This window comes from Canis aureus, chromosome 9, assembly GCF_053574225.1.
Source record: "Canis aureus isolate CA01 chromosome 9, VMU_Caureus_v.1.0, whole genome shotgun sequence".
Taxonomy (NCBI): Eukaryota; Metazoa; Chordata; class Mammalia; order Carnivora; family Canidae; genus Canis; species Canis aureus.
This window is the reverse complement of record NC_135619.1, coordinates 14,146,970-14,163,559: the sequence shown is the minus strand read 5'-3', so window position 1 is coordinate 14,163,559 and position 16,590 is coordinate 14,146,970. Positions and strand designations below refer to the sequence as shown.

At 33.9% G+C, this 16,590-nt stretch overlaps 1 protein-coding gene across 31 annotated transcripts in view; it reads right to left on the bottom strand.

Moving 5' to 3' along the window:
* NUBPL (NUBP iron-sulfur cluster assembly factor, mitochondrial) overlaps positions 1-16,590 on the bottom strand; it is a 231,260-nt gene that overhangs the window by 141,809 nt on the left and 72,861 nt on the right. For 28 of the 31 annotated variants that reach the window (XR_013385973.1, XR_013385972.1, XR_013385971.1 and 25 more), the window contains 2 exons: positions 9,419-9,458; positions 9,242-9,332 (listed from right to left, as the gene is read on the bottom strand). Coding sequence is in view for 21 of the 31 variants with exons in the window: in XM_077908971.1 (XP_077765097.1) it covers positions 9,242-9,332; positions 9,419-9,458 (131 nt within the window). In the remaining 10 variants the exon portion in view is untranslated. Of the gene's footprint in view, positions 1-9,241; positions 9,358-9,418; positions 9,459-16,590 lie in introns of all 31 variants that reach the window. The other 3 variants (XM_077908981.1, XM_077908982.1, XM_077908983.1) reach the window with 1 other exon arrangement.

The window sequence follows — 16,590 nt, the reverse complement described above, 5'->3', positions numbered from 1 at the left end:
AGTAGGATATTGGCATAAAAACAGACACATTAGATCAATGGAAGAGAAGCCAGAAATGGACCCTCAACTCTATGGTCAACTAATATTCAACAAAGCAGGAAAGAATATCCGATGGAAAAAAGACAGTCTCTTCAACAAATGGTGCTGGGAAAATTGGACAGCCACATGCAGAAGAATGAAACTGGACCATTTCCTCACACCATACACAAAAATAGACTCAAAATGGATGAGAGACGTAAATGTGAGACAGAAACCTATCAAAATCCTAAAGGAGAACACAGGCAGCAACCTTTGTGTGACCTGGCCGCAACAATTTCTTGTTGGATATGTCTCCAGAGGCAAGGGAAACAAAGGCAAAACCTTAACTATTGGGATTTCATCAAGATAAAAAGCTTTTGCACAGCAAATGAAATAGTTGACAAAACCAAAACACAACAGACAGAATGGGAGAAGATATTTGCAAATGGCATATCAGATAAAGGACTACTATCCAAAATTTATAAAGAATTCACCGAAATCAACACCCAGAGAACAAATAATTCAATCAAGAAATGGGCAGAAGACATGAACAGACATTTCTCCAAAGACATACAAATGGCCAACAGACACATGAACAAAAATGTTCAACGTCACTTATCATCAGGGAAATACAAATCAAAACCACAAAGAGATACCACCTCACACCAGTCAATATGGCTAAAATTAACAAGTCAGAAATCAACAGATGCTGGCGAGGATATAGAGAAAGGGGAATCCTCCAACACTGTGGGTGGAAATACAAGCTGGTGTAGCCACTTTGGAAAACAGTATGAAGTTTCCTCAAAAAGTCGAAAATAGAGCTACTCTATGACCCAGCAATTTCACTACTAGGGATTTTCCCTAAGGATACATATGGAGTGATCTGAAGGGGCACCTGCACCCCAATGTTTATAGCAACAATGTCCATAATAGCCAGACTATGGAAAGAATTCAGATGTCCATCGACAGATAAATGGATAAAGAAGATGTGATATATATATACACAATGGAATACTCTCATCCATAAAAAAAAAAAAAAAAAAAAAGAAAAGAAATCTTGCCATTTGCAATGACATGGATGGGATTTATGATAAGTAAAATAAGTCAGAGAAAAACAATTATCGTATGGTCTCACTTATATGTGGAATTTAAGAAACAAAACAGAGGATTATACGAGAAGAGAGGAAAATAATAAAAGACAAAATCAGAGAGGAAGACAAACCATAAGAGACCCTCAATCATAAGAAACAAACTGAGAGTCACTGGAGGGGAGGAGAGATGGGGAGATGGGGTAATTGGGTGATGGACATGAAGGAGGGCATGTGATGTAATGAGCACAGAGTATTATATAAGACTGATGAATCAATGACCTCTACTTCTGAAACCAATAATACATTATAAGTTAATTAACCAAATTTACATAAAAAATTAAAAATATTTTTAAAAACAGGTATAGGTAAAGTCAATAGAAGTGGGGTACCTGGGTGGCTCAGTCAGTTAAGCATTCAATTCTTGATTTTGCCTTGGATCATGATCTCAGGGTTGCAGGATCAAGCCCCACATTGGGCTCCTCACTTAGCTAGGAGTCTGCTGGAGATTCTCTCTCTCCCTCTCCCTCTGCCCCTCCTCCTACTCCCTGTGCACATGTGCATACACGTGTGCTCTCTTTCTCTCTAAAACAAGTAAATAAATCTTTTTTAAAAGTCAACTGAAGAATTCAAACAGAATTAAAGAAATATTTCATTTATGCAAAAGAATACACACAAAAAAACAGGAAGAAAAAATAGATGAAATAAATGAGAAAAAAAGGGGATCCCTGGGTGGCGCAGCGGTTTGGCGCCTGCCTTTGGCCCAGGGCGCGATCCTGGAGGCCCGGGATCAAATCCCACGTCGGGCTCCCGGTGCATGGAGCCTGCTTCTCCCTCTGCCTGTGTCTCTGCCCCCCTCTCTCTCTCTGTGATGACTATCATAAATAAATAAAAAATTTTTTAAAAAATGAGAAAAAAAGTTAAAATGGTAGACTTAAAACAAGCCATATCAATAATTACAGCAAGTGTAAATGGACTAAGCACTCTAATTAAAAGCCAAAGATTATCAGGCTGGATAATATCATCAAGATACAACTAAATGCTGTCTACAAAATATCCACTTTAAATATAATGAAACAGAAGGTTAAAAGTAAAAGGATAAAAAAGATATTCTATGGAAATGGTATGCGTAAGACAACTAATGTTGCTATATTAGCATCAGATAAAGATGAGAGTTTATCACCGATAATAAAGAGAAACATTTCACAACAATAAAAGAGCAATTCACCAGGAAGATATAACAAGTCTAAATGCGTGTTTAGAGATTCAAAATATATGAAGTGAAAACCAAATAGAAGAAAATCCAGAATCAGAGTTGAAGATTTTAACCATCCTCTTTCAGTAGATGACAGAGTAACTAGATAAGAAGTCAGTAAAGAAATTAATGAATTGAACAATACAGTCGACTTGACCTAAGTGTAATTAACAGAATATTAATCACAAGAGCTGCAAAATACAATTTCTTTCTAAAGGCATATGGAACAATTACAAAGACCACGTGCTAGTCCAGGAAGTCTCAAAAAATTTTTAAAGATTAACATTTTACGGAGTAAATTCTCTAATCAGAACAAAATTATACTAGAAATAAATAACAATGTTATTAAAAGGATCCCCAAATATTAGGAAAATTAAACAACACACTACAAAAATTTTAAAAAGGAAATTAGAAATTATTTATTTTGAACTGAATGACAATGAAAACACAACACATCAGAATTTGCAGGATTCTAAGAAATGACTAAAGATAATTTACAGTCACAACTGCTTATACCAAAAAAAATATATATATTTAAAATCAATTATCTAAGTTTCTAACTTATGAAGGTAGAAAAAAGAAGAGCAAATTAAGCCTAAAACTTTAAAAAGGAAGAAAGTAGAAATAGCAGAAAACAATGAAATAGGAAACAAAAATAAAATAGAGAACATTTTAAAGGCTAAAATTTGATTCTTGGAAAAAAATAATTAAATTGATAAACCCTAGCAAAAACAAATTACCAATACTAGGAAGAGGAAACACTGCATCTCATATACACTGCATCTCATATTCTATTTCAAAAAGCAGTAGGCTAAATAAATAAATAAAAATTAAAAGGTTGCAGGCATTGTGAACAATCTTATGTATATGTTCTGTAACTCAGGTGAAATAATAAACTCCTATAAAACACAACAAAACTGAAAGAAGATGAAATTAAAAGTCTGAATAGAACTAATCCTCAGAAACCTGCTCCCTCAATCAAGGAGAAAAAAACAAACACTCCAGCCCCAGATTTCCCTGATAAATTCCACTAAATACAAAACATTACACCAAAGCTAATAATTTTATACCAACACTTTCACAAAAGATAAAAGGAGGAAAGTACTTCCAAATTTATTTTACAAGGGCAAGATAGCTCCCATACAATACCAGAAAAAGATATTACAGGAAAAAAAATAGGAACTATTAATATTAATTAACATTAAACTATTAATATTCCTTACAAATACTGATCTAAAACTCCTTAATAAAACTCCTTAAACTCCTTAATAAAATATTAGCAAATTTTAATCTAGCAATATATTAGAAGTAATTACAATATTACTTATTATAATTAAAATAAGATTAATCTATCCCAAGAATATAAGGTTGATCTGACACAGAAAAGCAATGTAAAACACTACATCCATAAAATAAAAGAAAAAAAGTAACATCATCATTTCAGTAAATGAGGAAGAAAAAGCATTTGAAAAAATTCAATGCCCATTCACAATAAAAACTCTTAGTAAACAAAGAAACAGGAAAGAGAGAGTGCATCAGTGAAAACCTACTATCATTCTTAAAGATGAAATACTTATTGTTCCTCTACCCTACAAATCCAGATGAAGACAAGGATGTCTGCTCTCCTCTTTTCTGTTCAACACTGTACTTGTGGTACTAGATAGTGCAGTAAGAAAGCAAGAAAATGAAATGAAAGAAATAGACTGGAAAGGAAGCAGTGAAGCTGTTTTACTTGCAGATAACACAATCATGTGCATATAAAGTACCAAGAAAGCTACTAAATGACTACTTTAAAAACAAATTTAGCAAAGTCACATAACACAAGGTTATTATACAAAGATAGTGTATATTCTATGTCCTAACAGCAAACAACTTGAAATTAAATACAAAAGACAATTCCAAAATCATCTCAGATATAAAATACTTAGAATAAATTTAACAAAAGTACAAGACCATTACACTAGAAACTATATATTACTCCAAGAAATTAAAGAAAATCTAAATAAGTATAGAAACATACCATGCTAATGGATTAGAAGCCTCAATGTTGTCAGAATCTTGATTCACAAAATATTGATCTAATATATTCAGTAACATCTTAATGAAAATACCAACATGCTTTTCTGTACAAATTGACAAGCTGAATCTAAAATTTATACAGAAACGGAAAAGAAGCTAATGTAGCTAATACAATTCTGAAAAAAAAAAGTTGGAAGCCTCACCCTTTCTGACTTTAAGATTTCTACATAGCTACAATTATCAAGATAGTATGGTTTTACTGTAAGGCTTAAATCAGATAGAACAAAATACAGTGTCCAGAGATAAACCCATACACATACTCAACTGATTTTCATCTAATGTATTAATTCAAGGGGGAAAAGGAAGTCTTTTAAACAAATGGTCCTAGAACTAGATAAACTACTATTTGTTTTCCCCTCCACCAAGCAATTCGTTTGATTCCAACACTATCTACCAGTATACAGCATCAGATTCCACAAGTTAATTAAGGGCTTAGTCTCACCAGACTACTCCCACCAATCAGACACCAATCACAAGTCCAAGTTATTACCTGTGCTTCTGGACTGACTATAAATCAGAGGTTTCCATGACCCTCTCCTTCAGGTTTGATTAATTTGCTAGAGCAACTCACAGAACTCAGAGACACATTTACTTATGTTGACTAGTTTATGATAAAGGGTATTAGAAAGGATATAAATAGCTAGATGAAAAGATACAAAGGGCAAGGTCCAAAAAGGCCCTCAGCATAGGAGCTTCTGTCCCCACAGAACACAACCAACCACCAATCAGCAGCTCATCAACAGTTTTCAGAGCTTAATATGCACCCCACCCTCCATCCCCTTCGCAAAGGCCAGTGGGTGTGGCTGAAAGTCCTAACCCTCTATACAATTGGTCTTTCTGGTGATCAGCTCCATCCTGAGAGACTATCCAGGGGCCCCCACCCTAAGTCACCTTACTAGCATGAACTCAGTGTGCTCAAAAAGGGGCTCCTCATGAATCACAAAAGATACTCCACCACTCAGGACATCCCAAGAGTTTTAGGAGCTTTGCACCAGGACTCAGGGACAAAGAACAAATAGATTTGCTATTATACCACAGCTGTGCTGCTTATCTCACTTCCCACACAAAATTTAATTCAAGATGTACAGGCCAAAACTATAAAGTGTTGAGGAAAAGTATATAAGAATATCTTTATTACCTTGGGGTATACAGGCAAACATTTCTTAGGACACAGAAAGCACTCAGCATTAAAAAAAATTTTTTTTCGATAAATTGGATTTCATGAAAATTTAAAACATCAGTTAATCAAAAGGCAAGCTACAGAGACTAGAAGAAATATGCCCAATGCATATATCTGACAATGGACTCATAGCCAGAATATATTTAAACTCTTGCAACTTGATTACAAGAAGAAAAATGAGCCAATTAAAAACAATGAGTAAAAGACTTGAACAGTCACTTGATAACGGAAGATACAGAGATATCTAATATGCACATGAAAAGGAGCTAAACATCAATGATCATCAGGAAAGCACAAACTAAAACAATGGGAAGGTATCATTTTATACCCGCTAGTGAAGAGACTGACAACACCAAATGCTGACAAAATGTGAAGCAACTGTAAGTCTTATGAACACCTGTACAAGTATTTATAGCAGCATTATTCATAATAGCCAAAAAACTGGTGTCTATCCAAATGTCCATCAACAAAAGAACAAACAGTATTTGATTGTATTCATGTGATGGAAATACTACTCAGCAATAAAAACGACTCAACTACTTATATATGCAACAACAAGGATGGTGTTCAAAAGCATTAGGCTAAGAGAAAGAAATCAGACACCAAAGGCTATATAGTCTGTAGGGTTCCATTTATATGAAGGCTATATAGTCTGTAGGGTTCCATTTATATGAAGGCTATATAGTCTGTAGGGTTCCATTTATATGAAGGCTATATAGTCTGTAGGGTTCCATTTATATGAAGTATAAGAACAAAACAAAACTCACTTATGATCTTAGAAATCACAACTGTGATGGTCTATGAGTGGAGGAGTGAATAGAAGGAAACCCAAGGAAATGTTGTAGGGGCTGGAAATGTTCTCTATCTTGATTGGGGTGTGGTTACACAGGAATATACATTTATCAAAAATTACTAAACCATACACATAAGATCTCGCATCCCATAGCACGTATAAATTTAACTCAATAAAATATCATGAGACAAAGGAAAAAAACTTTAAACCAGACTTTCAGTTCAGATGGCAGACTGACCACAAGTACTTATCTTCTCCTCAAAACAGCAACTAGGAAGAGACATGAAAGGAACTTCTAGAATACTAATATTCTATTTATCATGTCTTGAAAAATTATATAGGAATTTTCACTTTGGGATAATCCATCTATCTGTAGACTTCTGACTTGTACATTCTTCTGTATGGATATTACACTTAATTTTTTTCAGCAGCCAATGAATCAGGTAGCCTCCACAACCCAATGCTGTACAGAACATCTATCCAGCTACTAAACTTTTACAAAGGATGTTAAACTTACCAAAAACTGCTTTCTAAAGCAAAGCAAAAAACAAAACCAAAACACTCCTTAATTAGCAGTTGAGATGATCAGTACCGGTCATAGTGTAATCCAAAAATATCAGCTTTTCAGTTACAATTAAAATGCAGAAACGATAACAGTAACTTTTCAAAAGACTGTAAGATAAATATGTAATGACCTAATATCTTAGAGGATATCTAGAGTATCCCAATAAAATAAGTTATGGAGTCATTTTCTCACCTCATCTTTTATCTGATATTGTATAGCATGTTTGCTAAAAACATACTTTCAGCACTTATCAGAGTAAATTGATTTTTTATGATTTATGTGTCAGAGAGCCAAATATCCAAATCTCCACTAGGTTCTCTGCCAGACTATCAAATTCCATAAATATTTTTTAAACTTAGCATTTGATGAATATTGAGGTAAACATGAATAATGTCAGATGACTGAAGTGAAGAGAGGTAGCTGAATTCAGAGACCAAAAATGTATAATGCCAGCAACTAACACAATTATTCTATATTCTCTGACAGTATTCAGCAGTAGATAAAAAGGCTGGGTTATTAGAGGGATATTGACTGAGACTATGGAATGGGATCCTATGCTTCCTCTCTTCCCCAGTATCTCACAGAATGAAAAAACAATATATTCTGGTTCTTTCAGACTTTTGATCTTTCACTTCTGGTCTCATAAAGTTTTCTTCATTTATAAAAGCAGTTACTAAATCTAAGTTTCAGGTGCAAATTTTTTGCATCATAATCAATTTGCACTGTCAGGTTTACTCTCAATTCTACCGTGAGACATTCCCTTTGCCCCTCTCCTGAGGGCATGTGCACACCTATCTCTCTCTTTCACCTTCAGGGGCTCCTTTGCAGAGATGTTTTCACCACCTGTTGCAATCTGAGGCTCAAGTGGATCTTATTACTTAAAAAGGACACTTAGAGGCAGGATCCTGCATCACTCAGAGGGGAGCACCAACACTTCGCTTATCTCTGTGTCTCTTATCACTGATTTGGATCTCTAAGTCTTTGTTCACTGTGGAAAGCAGAAGTATTTTCATCTTCTTGTGGCCATCCATAAGGCTTAGGTGAAAATCTGAATCATTTCCTGTTGAGAATTACAAAACTAATAGAGGAGGGGAAAAATTAGCATTTAAAATATTCTGATAACAAAAATCAGAAATTTTCTTTTCTGTTCCTAAATTTCTATTGACTCTAACTTTAAATATAAGCTGAATAAAGACTGTTTTATAATTTCCTTAAAAAAAAATAGAGGCTGAGTTAATCCACACAAATAAAGGATAAAGATTAAGGTCACAAAGGAATTGGTAAAGAAGAGGTATTGTCGGGAGTATAACTGAAATAGCCAACTATGAGATCTGAGTATAAAAGAGGAGGTAATACAGCAAGACTTGAATGCACTAGGAAAGGAGGAGGATTCTGGGACCAGAGATCAAAGAGCACATTTATTAGAACTCAAGTAGCAGAAGAAAGACAAGATGTGACAACCAAAAAAAAAGAGTTCAAGACATATTTCATCTACTAACTCTTGCAATTAGAAATGAATATAGGAATATCTATGATTAGAATTGTCAACCAATGACATGGTGCCTGACCCAAAGTGAAATCTGAATAAATAAGTGGTAATTGCTGTAAATAGTGGAGAAAATCCAAATTACTTATAATATTTACCTAGAACATAATTAACTATATATTCATATCTACTAGAAAAAAAAATCAAAGTTATTTCCATAAATAACATATAGCCCATCTGATATTTTTAGGTTACCCAATCAACTGTTCTCTTCCTTAAGGATAAATGTAAGTTGATTGGAAAGATATTATATACATAAATATAGAGCCAGATGTACTCAAAATAAAAAAGAATTTCATTTTGTTCTAAAGCAATTTTAAAATGAGCATGATTTATAGAATTTTTTCTATACCCCAAGAACATCTACACTGCCCTTATAACTCAATATTGGCCATAATGAGATTAATCATAAATTTAAAGACGGCAGATTACTTATAAAATAGATTTCTTGATCTCACCGCAGATGAAACAAAGCAAAAGAACAATATAAAATAAGACATTAGGATTTTCACTAGAAACAATGGGGAAGATTAAATCACAGACCAGTGAAATTGGTCTTGGCGCCACATAAGTAAGTCCTTATATACTCAGTCTATCAGCTGGATTCTTTTGCAAAACATCTCAAACCTGACTGCAAATTTTAACAACTCCCCAATCAGCAAGTGCAATAACCACCGTGTGCCAATAATAAAATGATATTCAATGCAATTTTCTTACCTGCCTCAACAGTTTCTCAATGGCTGACATTACCATAAGGCCTCTCCAAACAACTGGTGCAGTCTCTTCAATCAAGAAGCCCATAGACATACTGTAACAGTAAACCAAAAATATAACTAATTTACATATATTAATATTACTCTGAAAAGTAGCATAAAGTAAAAAAGATATACTTACCAAGCAATACCATAATTCAAAAGAGGTCTCATTAGGTTGTCTGAAATTAAAACAAAAAATATACATATATAAACATACTGACCTATTTTCTTATCAAAAAGTGTCAAATTAACTCAAAAAAGTGTCAAATTAAAAATATAAATGGCTACTCATATGTTGCTCTTTAATTTTCAACTGATTCACCTCAATCTGCAACAGTTTAAATATTATACCAATCATACAACCAATTCCAATACCTACAAATAGTTGGAATATAGCTTGATTAAGAAGCAATCCATCTAGGGGCATCTGGGTGGCCCAGTCAGTTAACTGTCTGTCTTTGGCTCAGGTCATGATCCCAGGACCCTACTAAGCAGGAAGCCTACTTCTCCCTTTCCCTCTGACCCTCTCCCTCACTTGTGCTTCCTCTCTTTATCTCTCACTCTCTCTCTCTCAAATAATTATCTTTCAAAAAAAAGAAACTATATATAATTTTCAAGTGTTTCTAAAAAAAAAGTAATTTATCCACCAATGTTATTCATATATAAATAATAAAAACTACATACATATTATGCATATACATGACAAGTACACATACAAATACGCACATAGGCATCTAATAAGTTCTCTGTATTTCTTTTGTCCTTACTTGAAGTATTTGTAAAGTATAAAAAATCCAAGAATAGAAAAATTCTATTTTGTATTTCAATGTAATAAAAGCAGTATATGAAAGACTCATAGCAAACATCAGACTCAATGGTAAAAGATAGTTTTTCCTCTAAGATCAGGAACAAGACGAGGATGCCCACTTCTGCCACTTCTATTCAACATAATACTGAAAGAACCAGAGCAATTAGATAAGAAAAAGAAATGAATAGTATCCAAATTGGAAAGGAAGAATTCAATTTTCTCTGTTTACAGATGATATTATCTTATGGAAAACCCTAAAGATTCCACAAAAAAACTATTAGAGCTAATAAATGAACTCAGCAAAGTAGCAGAATATAAAGGCAACACAAAAAAATCCATTGAATTTCTATAAACTAATAATAAACAATCTGAAAAGAAAATTATGAAAACATTCCCATTTATAAGAGCATCAAAAAGAATCAAACACTTAGGAATTAAGGTAACAAAGGAGGCCAAAGACTTGTACAATGAAAACCTCAAAATATTGCTGAAAAAGTCAAAGAAGACATAAATAAAAGGAAACACATACCATGTTCACTGACTGGAAGACTTAATATTCTCAATACTGCCCAAAGCAATCTACTGATTCAATGCAACTCTATCAAAATTCCAATGACATTTTTTGCAGAAATAAAAAAATCCATCCTAAAATTCATATGGAATCTCAAGGGATTCCAAACAGGCAAACCAATCTAGAAAAGAAGAACAAAGTTGGAGGATTCACATCTCCTGATTTCAAAATTATTACAATGCTACAGTAAGCAAATCAGTGAGATACCAGCATAAAGACAGATAAAGAGACCAATGGAATAGAACAGAAAACCTAGAAATAAAACCATCACATATACAGTCAAACACTTTTTGATGGGAAGCCAAGGTCATTCAATGGGGTAAGGACAGTCTTTTCAAAAACTGGTGCTGAGAAAACTGGATGTCCACATGCAAAAGAATGAAGTTAGACCCTTACATATAGAAAAATTAAGTCAAAATTTGGATCCAAAAAAAGTCATAATGGATCAAAGACCTAAATGTAAGAACTAAAACTATAAAACTCTTAGAAGAAAACATAGAACACTTCATGTCAATGGACTTAGCAATGTTTCTTGGATATGACATCAAAAGCACAAGAAACAAAAGTACTAGAAAAATAGGACTTCACGAAAAATTTTAAATGTGCATCAAAGACAGTAAGTAAAAAAGCATGCCACAGAATGAGAGAAAACATCTGTAAATCATATATCTTATAAGGAATTCATATCCAGAATATTTAAATCTTAAAACTCAACAAAAACAACAAAAAATGAAACATAGACAATGGAATATTATTCAATCTTAAAAATGAAAGAAATTCTGACATATGCTACAACATGGATGAATAATGAGGACATTATGCTAAGTGCTAGTCACAAAAAGAGAAATACAGTATTATTCTCCTTATACGAAGTACTTAAAGTAGTAAAAATCATACAGACAAAAAGGAGAATGGCAGTTGCCAGGGACACAGAGTGAGAGCAATGGGGAGTTACTGTTTGAAGGATATGAAGTTTCAGTTTTACAAGACAAAAAGAGCTATAGAGATGGATGGTGGTGATGGTTGTACAACATTATGAATGTAATGTCACTGACTTATATACTTAAAAATGGTTATCACGGTAAATTTTATGTTATGGGTATTTTACCACAATAAAAAGATAATTTTAAACCCTACTTTCTAATATGAGGCAAGAAGTTGCATTAATCTCAAGGGAAAAACAATCTACTGATTATGTCTAAGTAAAAAAAAAATTACACTTTACACAATTAACTAACAAGTTTATATTACTATAAAATATAGTTTATTTTATCAAACTATCTGTGCAACCACATTCCCATTCTTCTATTATATTCTACTTCTCCACCATAACAAAGTATAATAAAAGCCTTCTAGATATTTCATGCAATTTGGACTAGTATTAGGACAGATCATAAAAATCTAGCAGGATTATGTAGTCAGATTCCATAAATGTTTCTCCTTAAAGAGACTGAAATTGAGAACTGTAGATAAGACATATAGGCATAGTTAATATGTCAGTTCTTTCCCAACTTAAAATTTCAGAGAAATAACCTTTCTTCATTGTGCTCTGGACTTTTTTACTTCTATATTCTTCAACTTTATATGCATACAGATTAAAGAGTCAAGTTCTTACCCTACAACCCAGGAACTACACTACTAAGTATTTATCCAAAGGATACAAACATAGTGATTTGAAGGGGAAAAGGAACTCCAATGTTTACAGCAGCAATGTCCATAATAGCCAAAATATGGAAAGAGCCCAGATGATCACTGACAGATGAATAAAGAAGATGTGGTGTATACACACACACACACACACACACACATACACACACACACACATATAAAACACATATATAACAGAATATCACTCAGCTATAAAAAAGAATGAAATCTTGCCATTTGCTATGACATGGATTGAGCTAGAGGTATTATGCTAAGCAAAATAAGTCAGTCAGAGAAAGACAACATAGGACCTCACTCATATGTGGAATTTAAGAAGCAAAACAGATGAACATAGCGGAAGGGAAGGAAAAATAAAATAAGATGAAAATAGAGAGGGAGGCAAACCGTAAGAAACTCTTAACTGTAGGAAACAAACTGAGGGTTACTAGAGGAGAGGCAAGTGGGGGGATGGGGTAACTGGGTGATGGGCATAAAGGTGGACACTTGATGTAATGCACACTGGGTACTATATATTCAACTGAAGCACTAAATTCTACCTCTGAAACTAATAACACATTATTAAACTGAATTTAAATGAAACAATTTTTTTAAAGACTTTATGTATTCATGACAGACACACACTGAGAGCCAGACAGAGGCAGAGGGAGAAGCAGGTTCAATCCCAGGACCCCCAAGTCAAAGGCATACACTCAATCACTGAGCCACCCAGGTACCCAGGTACCCCTCAAATAAAACAATTTTTTAAAAGATTTGTTTATTCATGAGAGACACAGACTGAGGAAGAGAGGCAGAGACATAGGCAGAAGGAGAAGCAGGCTCCTTGCAGGCAGCCTGATGTGGGACTCAATCCCGGATCCCAGGATCATGACCTGAGCCGAAGGTAGGCGCCCAACCACTGAGCCACCCAGGTGACCCAAATAAAACAATTTTTAAGAAAATAGTCAAGTTGTACTATAAAATTGTTACCGAAAGTCAATATCCTCAACCTTTCCCATGTCTTACTCCCTAGAGCCAACAAATCTCAACTCGACTGATTTTTTTAACTTCTTTTTTGAATTAATCTTAGGCTTACAGAAAGTTATAAAAACAGTACAGAGTCCTCATATGCCATTTACCTAGCTTTCCCTAATGTTACCATCTTCCATAACCATAGTACAATTACTACAACCAGGAAATTAACGAAATAGTATGATTAATTAATCTGTGAACCTTATTCAAAGTTTCACAGTTTCTAGTAATCTCATAGAATATTATAGGATATAGTTCTTTTTCATGAACACGGGCACACTTTTCATGCACTCATTCTCTCAATGTAATTATACATTTTTATTAGATCATCACATAAATGTTATTAACAGCTGAGCAATGTAGCATACAATATGATTATTTTTCCTTTGTCTCCCTGAATTGGTGGTAGGAAGACCTTTGTGGTGTATTTATGTGTTTCCTTCATTTTCTATGTATTTCCTAGTAATCTGTTCCTAAACTACTTTCCAATTGTATAAATATCAAATACATTAATCAAATGTACTAGGCATTCATGTTTATTATCTTGAACAAGCTTCTGCTGAACTCTTTGGTGTCTTTTGAATAACACATTCTTACTTTTTTTAATATTTTTTATATTTTATATTTTTTTATTTTTAGGTAATCTCTACACCTCACCTAAGTAGTAGACATTCACACTTATCTGGTATTAGCAATATGCCGGAAAAATCTCTGTACTTACTACTCTGTTCCCTGGCTCCAGAAATCAAAGAAGAGTTTTAAATATACTGAACACCAAGGTTCAGGAATATATAAGTTGAAATCATACAATAAAGGCATTAAATCCAATTTTTTTAAATGAGGACAAAGAATATACATCCTCATTTCATGAATTTTAAAAATATTTAAAGATAAAGTAGATAAAGAGAGTAGTTTTATAAAAACAAGGTTTTATGCACATATTCATGACAAGAAATTCAAAGGTACAAGAACCTCCAGAAAGTAGGAAAGGACATCCAGTACAAAGTTAACAATTTCACTTTCTCACCCTCTACTTTCCTATTCCTTCTTTTCTTTCTAAAACCGAGATCCTTTTTTATGAGATATCAGATGCAAGAAAGAAGCTGAATCTGCTACTATTCTTTCCGGAGAACTTCAAGTGGCTGGGTTTGACAAAGTAGTTCCAACAACTTAGTACCCAGTAAAGGTTTAAAATACCCTACTTGTTTACCTGGAAGAAAAGGATTTAGAGAAAGTTGAGTAAAGACAGGAAAATGGAGTGTATCAAAATTCAAATGCCAATAATAAATAAATTATTGCAATAATAAAGCTGTATCCACATCAAAGCAAATGGTGGGTGTATTTGTTGTTTCTAGTGGCTGAGTAATATTCTATTGTATACATATACCACAGCTTCTTTATCCATTCATCTTTCGATGGGCACCAATGCTGGATGGAACTGGAGGGTATTATGCTGAGTGAAATAAGTCAATCGGAAAAGGACAAACATTATATGGTCTCATTCATTTGGGGAATATAAAAATTAGTGAAAGGGAATAAAGGGGAAAGGAGACAAAATGAGTGGGAAATACCAGTGAGGGAGACAGAACATGAGAGACTCCTAACTCTGGGAAACGAACAAGGGGTAGTGGAAAGGAGGGGGGGGGTTGGGGTGACTGGGTGACAGGCACTGAGGGGGGCACTTGACAGGATGAGCACTGGGTGATATGCTATATGTTGGCAAACTGAACTCCAATAAAAAAATTAAAAATAAAATAAAATTAAAAATAAAATTAATTAATTAATTTTAAAAATAAATTTAAAAAACTGTATCTAGTAGTGGAAAGGAAGGGTATCTAGAATATTAGAGTAGGGAGAGGAAAGACCATAAAGAAAATTCTTCAATGTTTTTACGATTTTATACCTATCACTTTTAATATTAAAATTTCATTTATTGGGAAAAAAATAAATAAAATAAAATAAAATAAAATAAAATAAAATAAAATAAAATAAAATAAAATAAAATAAAATTTCATTTATCGGGGTGCCTGCGTGGCTGTTGGTTAAGTGACTGGTTCTTGGTTTCAGCTCAGGTCATGATTTCAGGGTCCTGGGATCAAGCCCTGTGCTGGGCTTCACACTCAGTGTAGAGTCTGCTTGAAGATTCTCTCCTCCCCCCCTTGCCTCTCCCCCTGTTCTCACTCTCTAAAATAAATAAATAAATAAATAAATAAATAAATAAATAAGATCCTTTATAATTTTTTTTCATTTATCTTCAGCATACTTTACCTTTTTGTACCAACTTGGAACCTCATAGGCATCCATTCATCTCAAAATTGAAAGCCATTCAGATATCTTTCTTAACATCCAACCTCTTTCCCAGGAAAAGGAACTGTCCCTTTCTTTTCCAATTCATTCCTTCCTTAAACAAAATTCTCCTTTTCTCATGTGGGTGATTTCCATTAGGAAAAGGACATGAAACAAGTGCACCAGTCTTGAGAGCTTAAGCTTTGTAGGAAATACAAGTATTTTTAAATGGAATATGCTCAGTAGATTATAAACGGAAGGGGGGCACCTGGGTGGCTCTTAGTTCCAGCTCAGGTCATGATCTCAGGGTTATGAGATCAAACCCCATGTGGGGTGTGGAGCCTGCTTAAGATTCTCTCTCCCCCTCTGTCTCCTGCCCCTGTGGTGTGCACCTTCTCTCACTCTTAAAAAATAAATAAATATACACACACACACACGGGAGACTAAATAAGGGATATTTTAGAGCAGAAGTGGTAACTTAGACTCTTGTCTACTATGAGGCTAAAATTTTATTCATTTACTTAATCACTCGGCAAATTACTTACTGAGTAACTAGAAGTATAGATAATAAACTTGACACACTACCTCTGAAAATCTGCTGATTTATATTGTTGAGTGTAACAGGAAGAAATGAAAGAAAACCTAGGTGATAATGGAACTTTAAGTAAAGATGATAAATACTTGATTTACATGCTCCTACTTCCACAAACCACATACCACCCTTCCTGGTCTCCAACTCTTTATACCTGCTTTGGCATCATAAATTATCACTAACTAATCACTAACTGATCACATTCTTTCCTGCTGAAACCAGTTAATGGACTCAGAACAATGTTCCAGGCTACCAGTTGATATTTAAGATGAAAACGATGCATGATCTCTGAGTTAAAGGAGTAGTCAGGCATCTGGGAAGTTAAAGTTTTAAAGATGGCAGAATGAACCACTTATGTTCACTAGAAGAGTAACACAA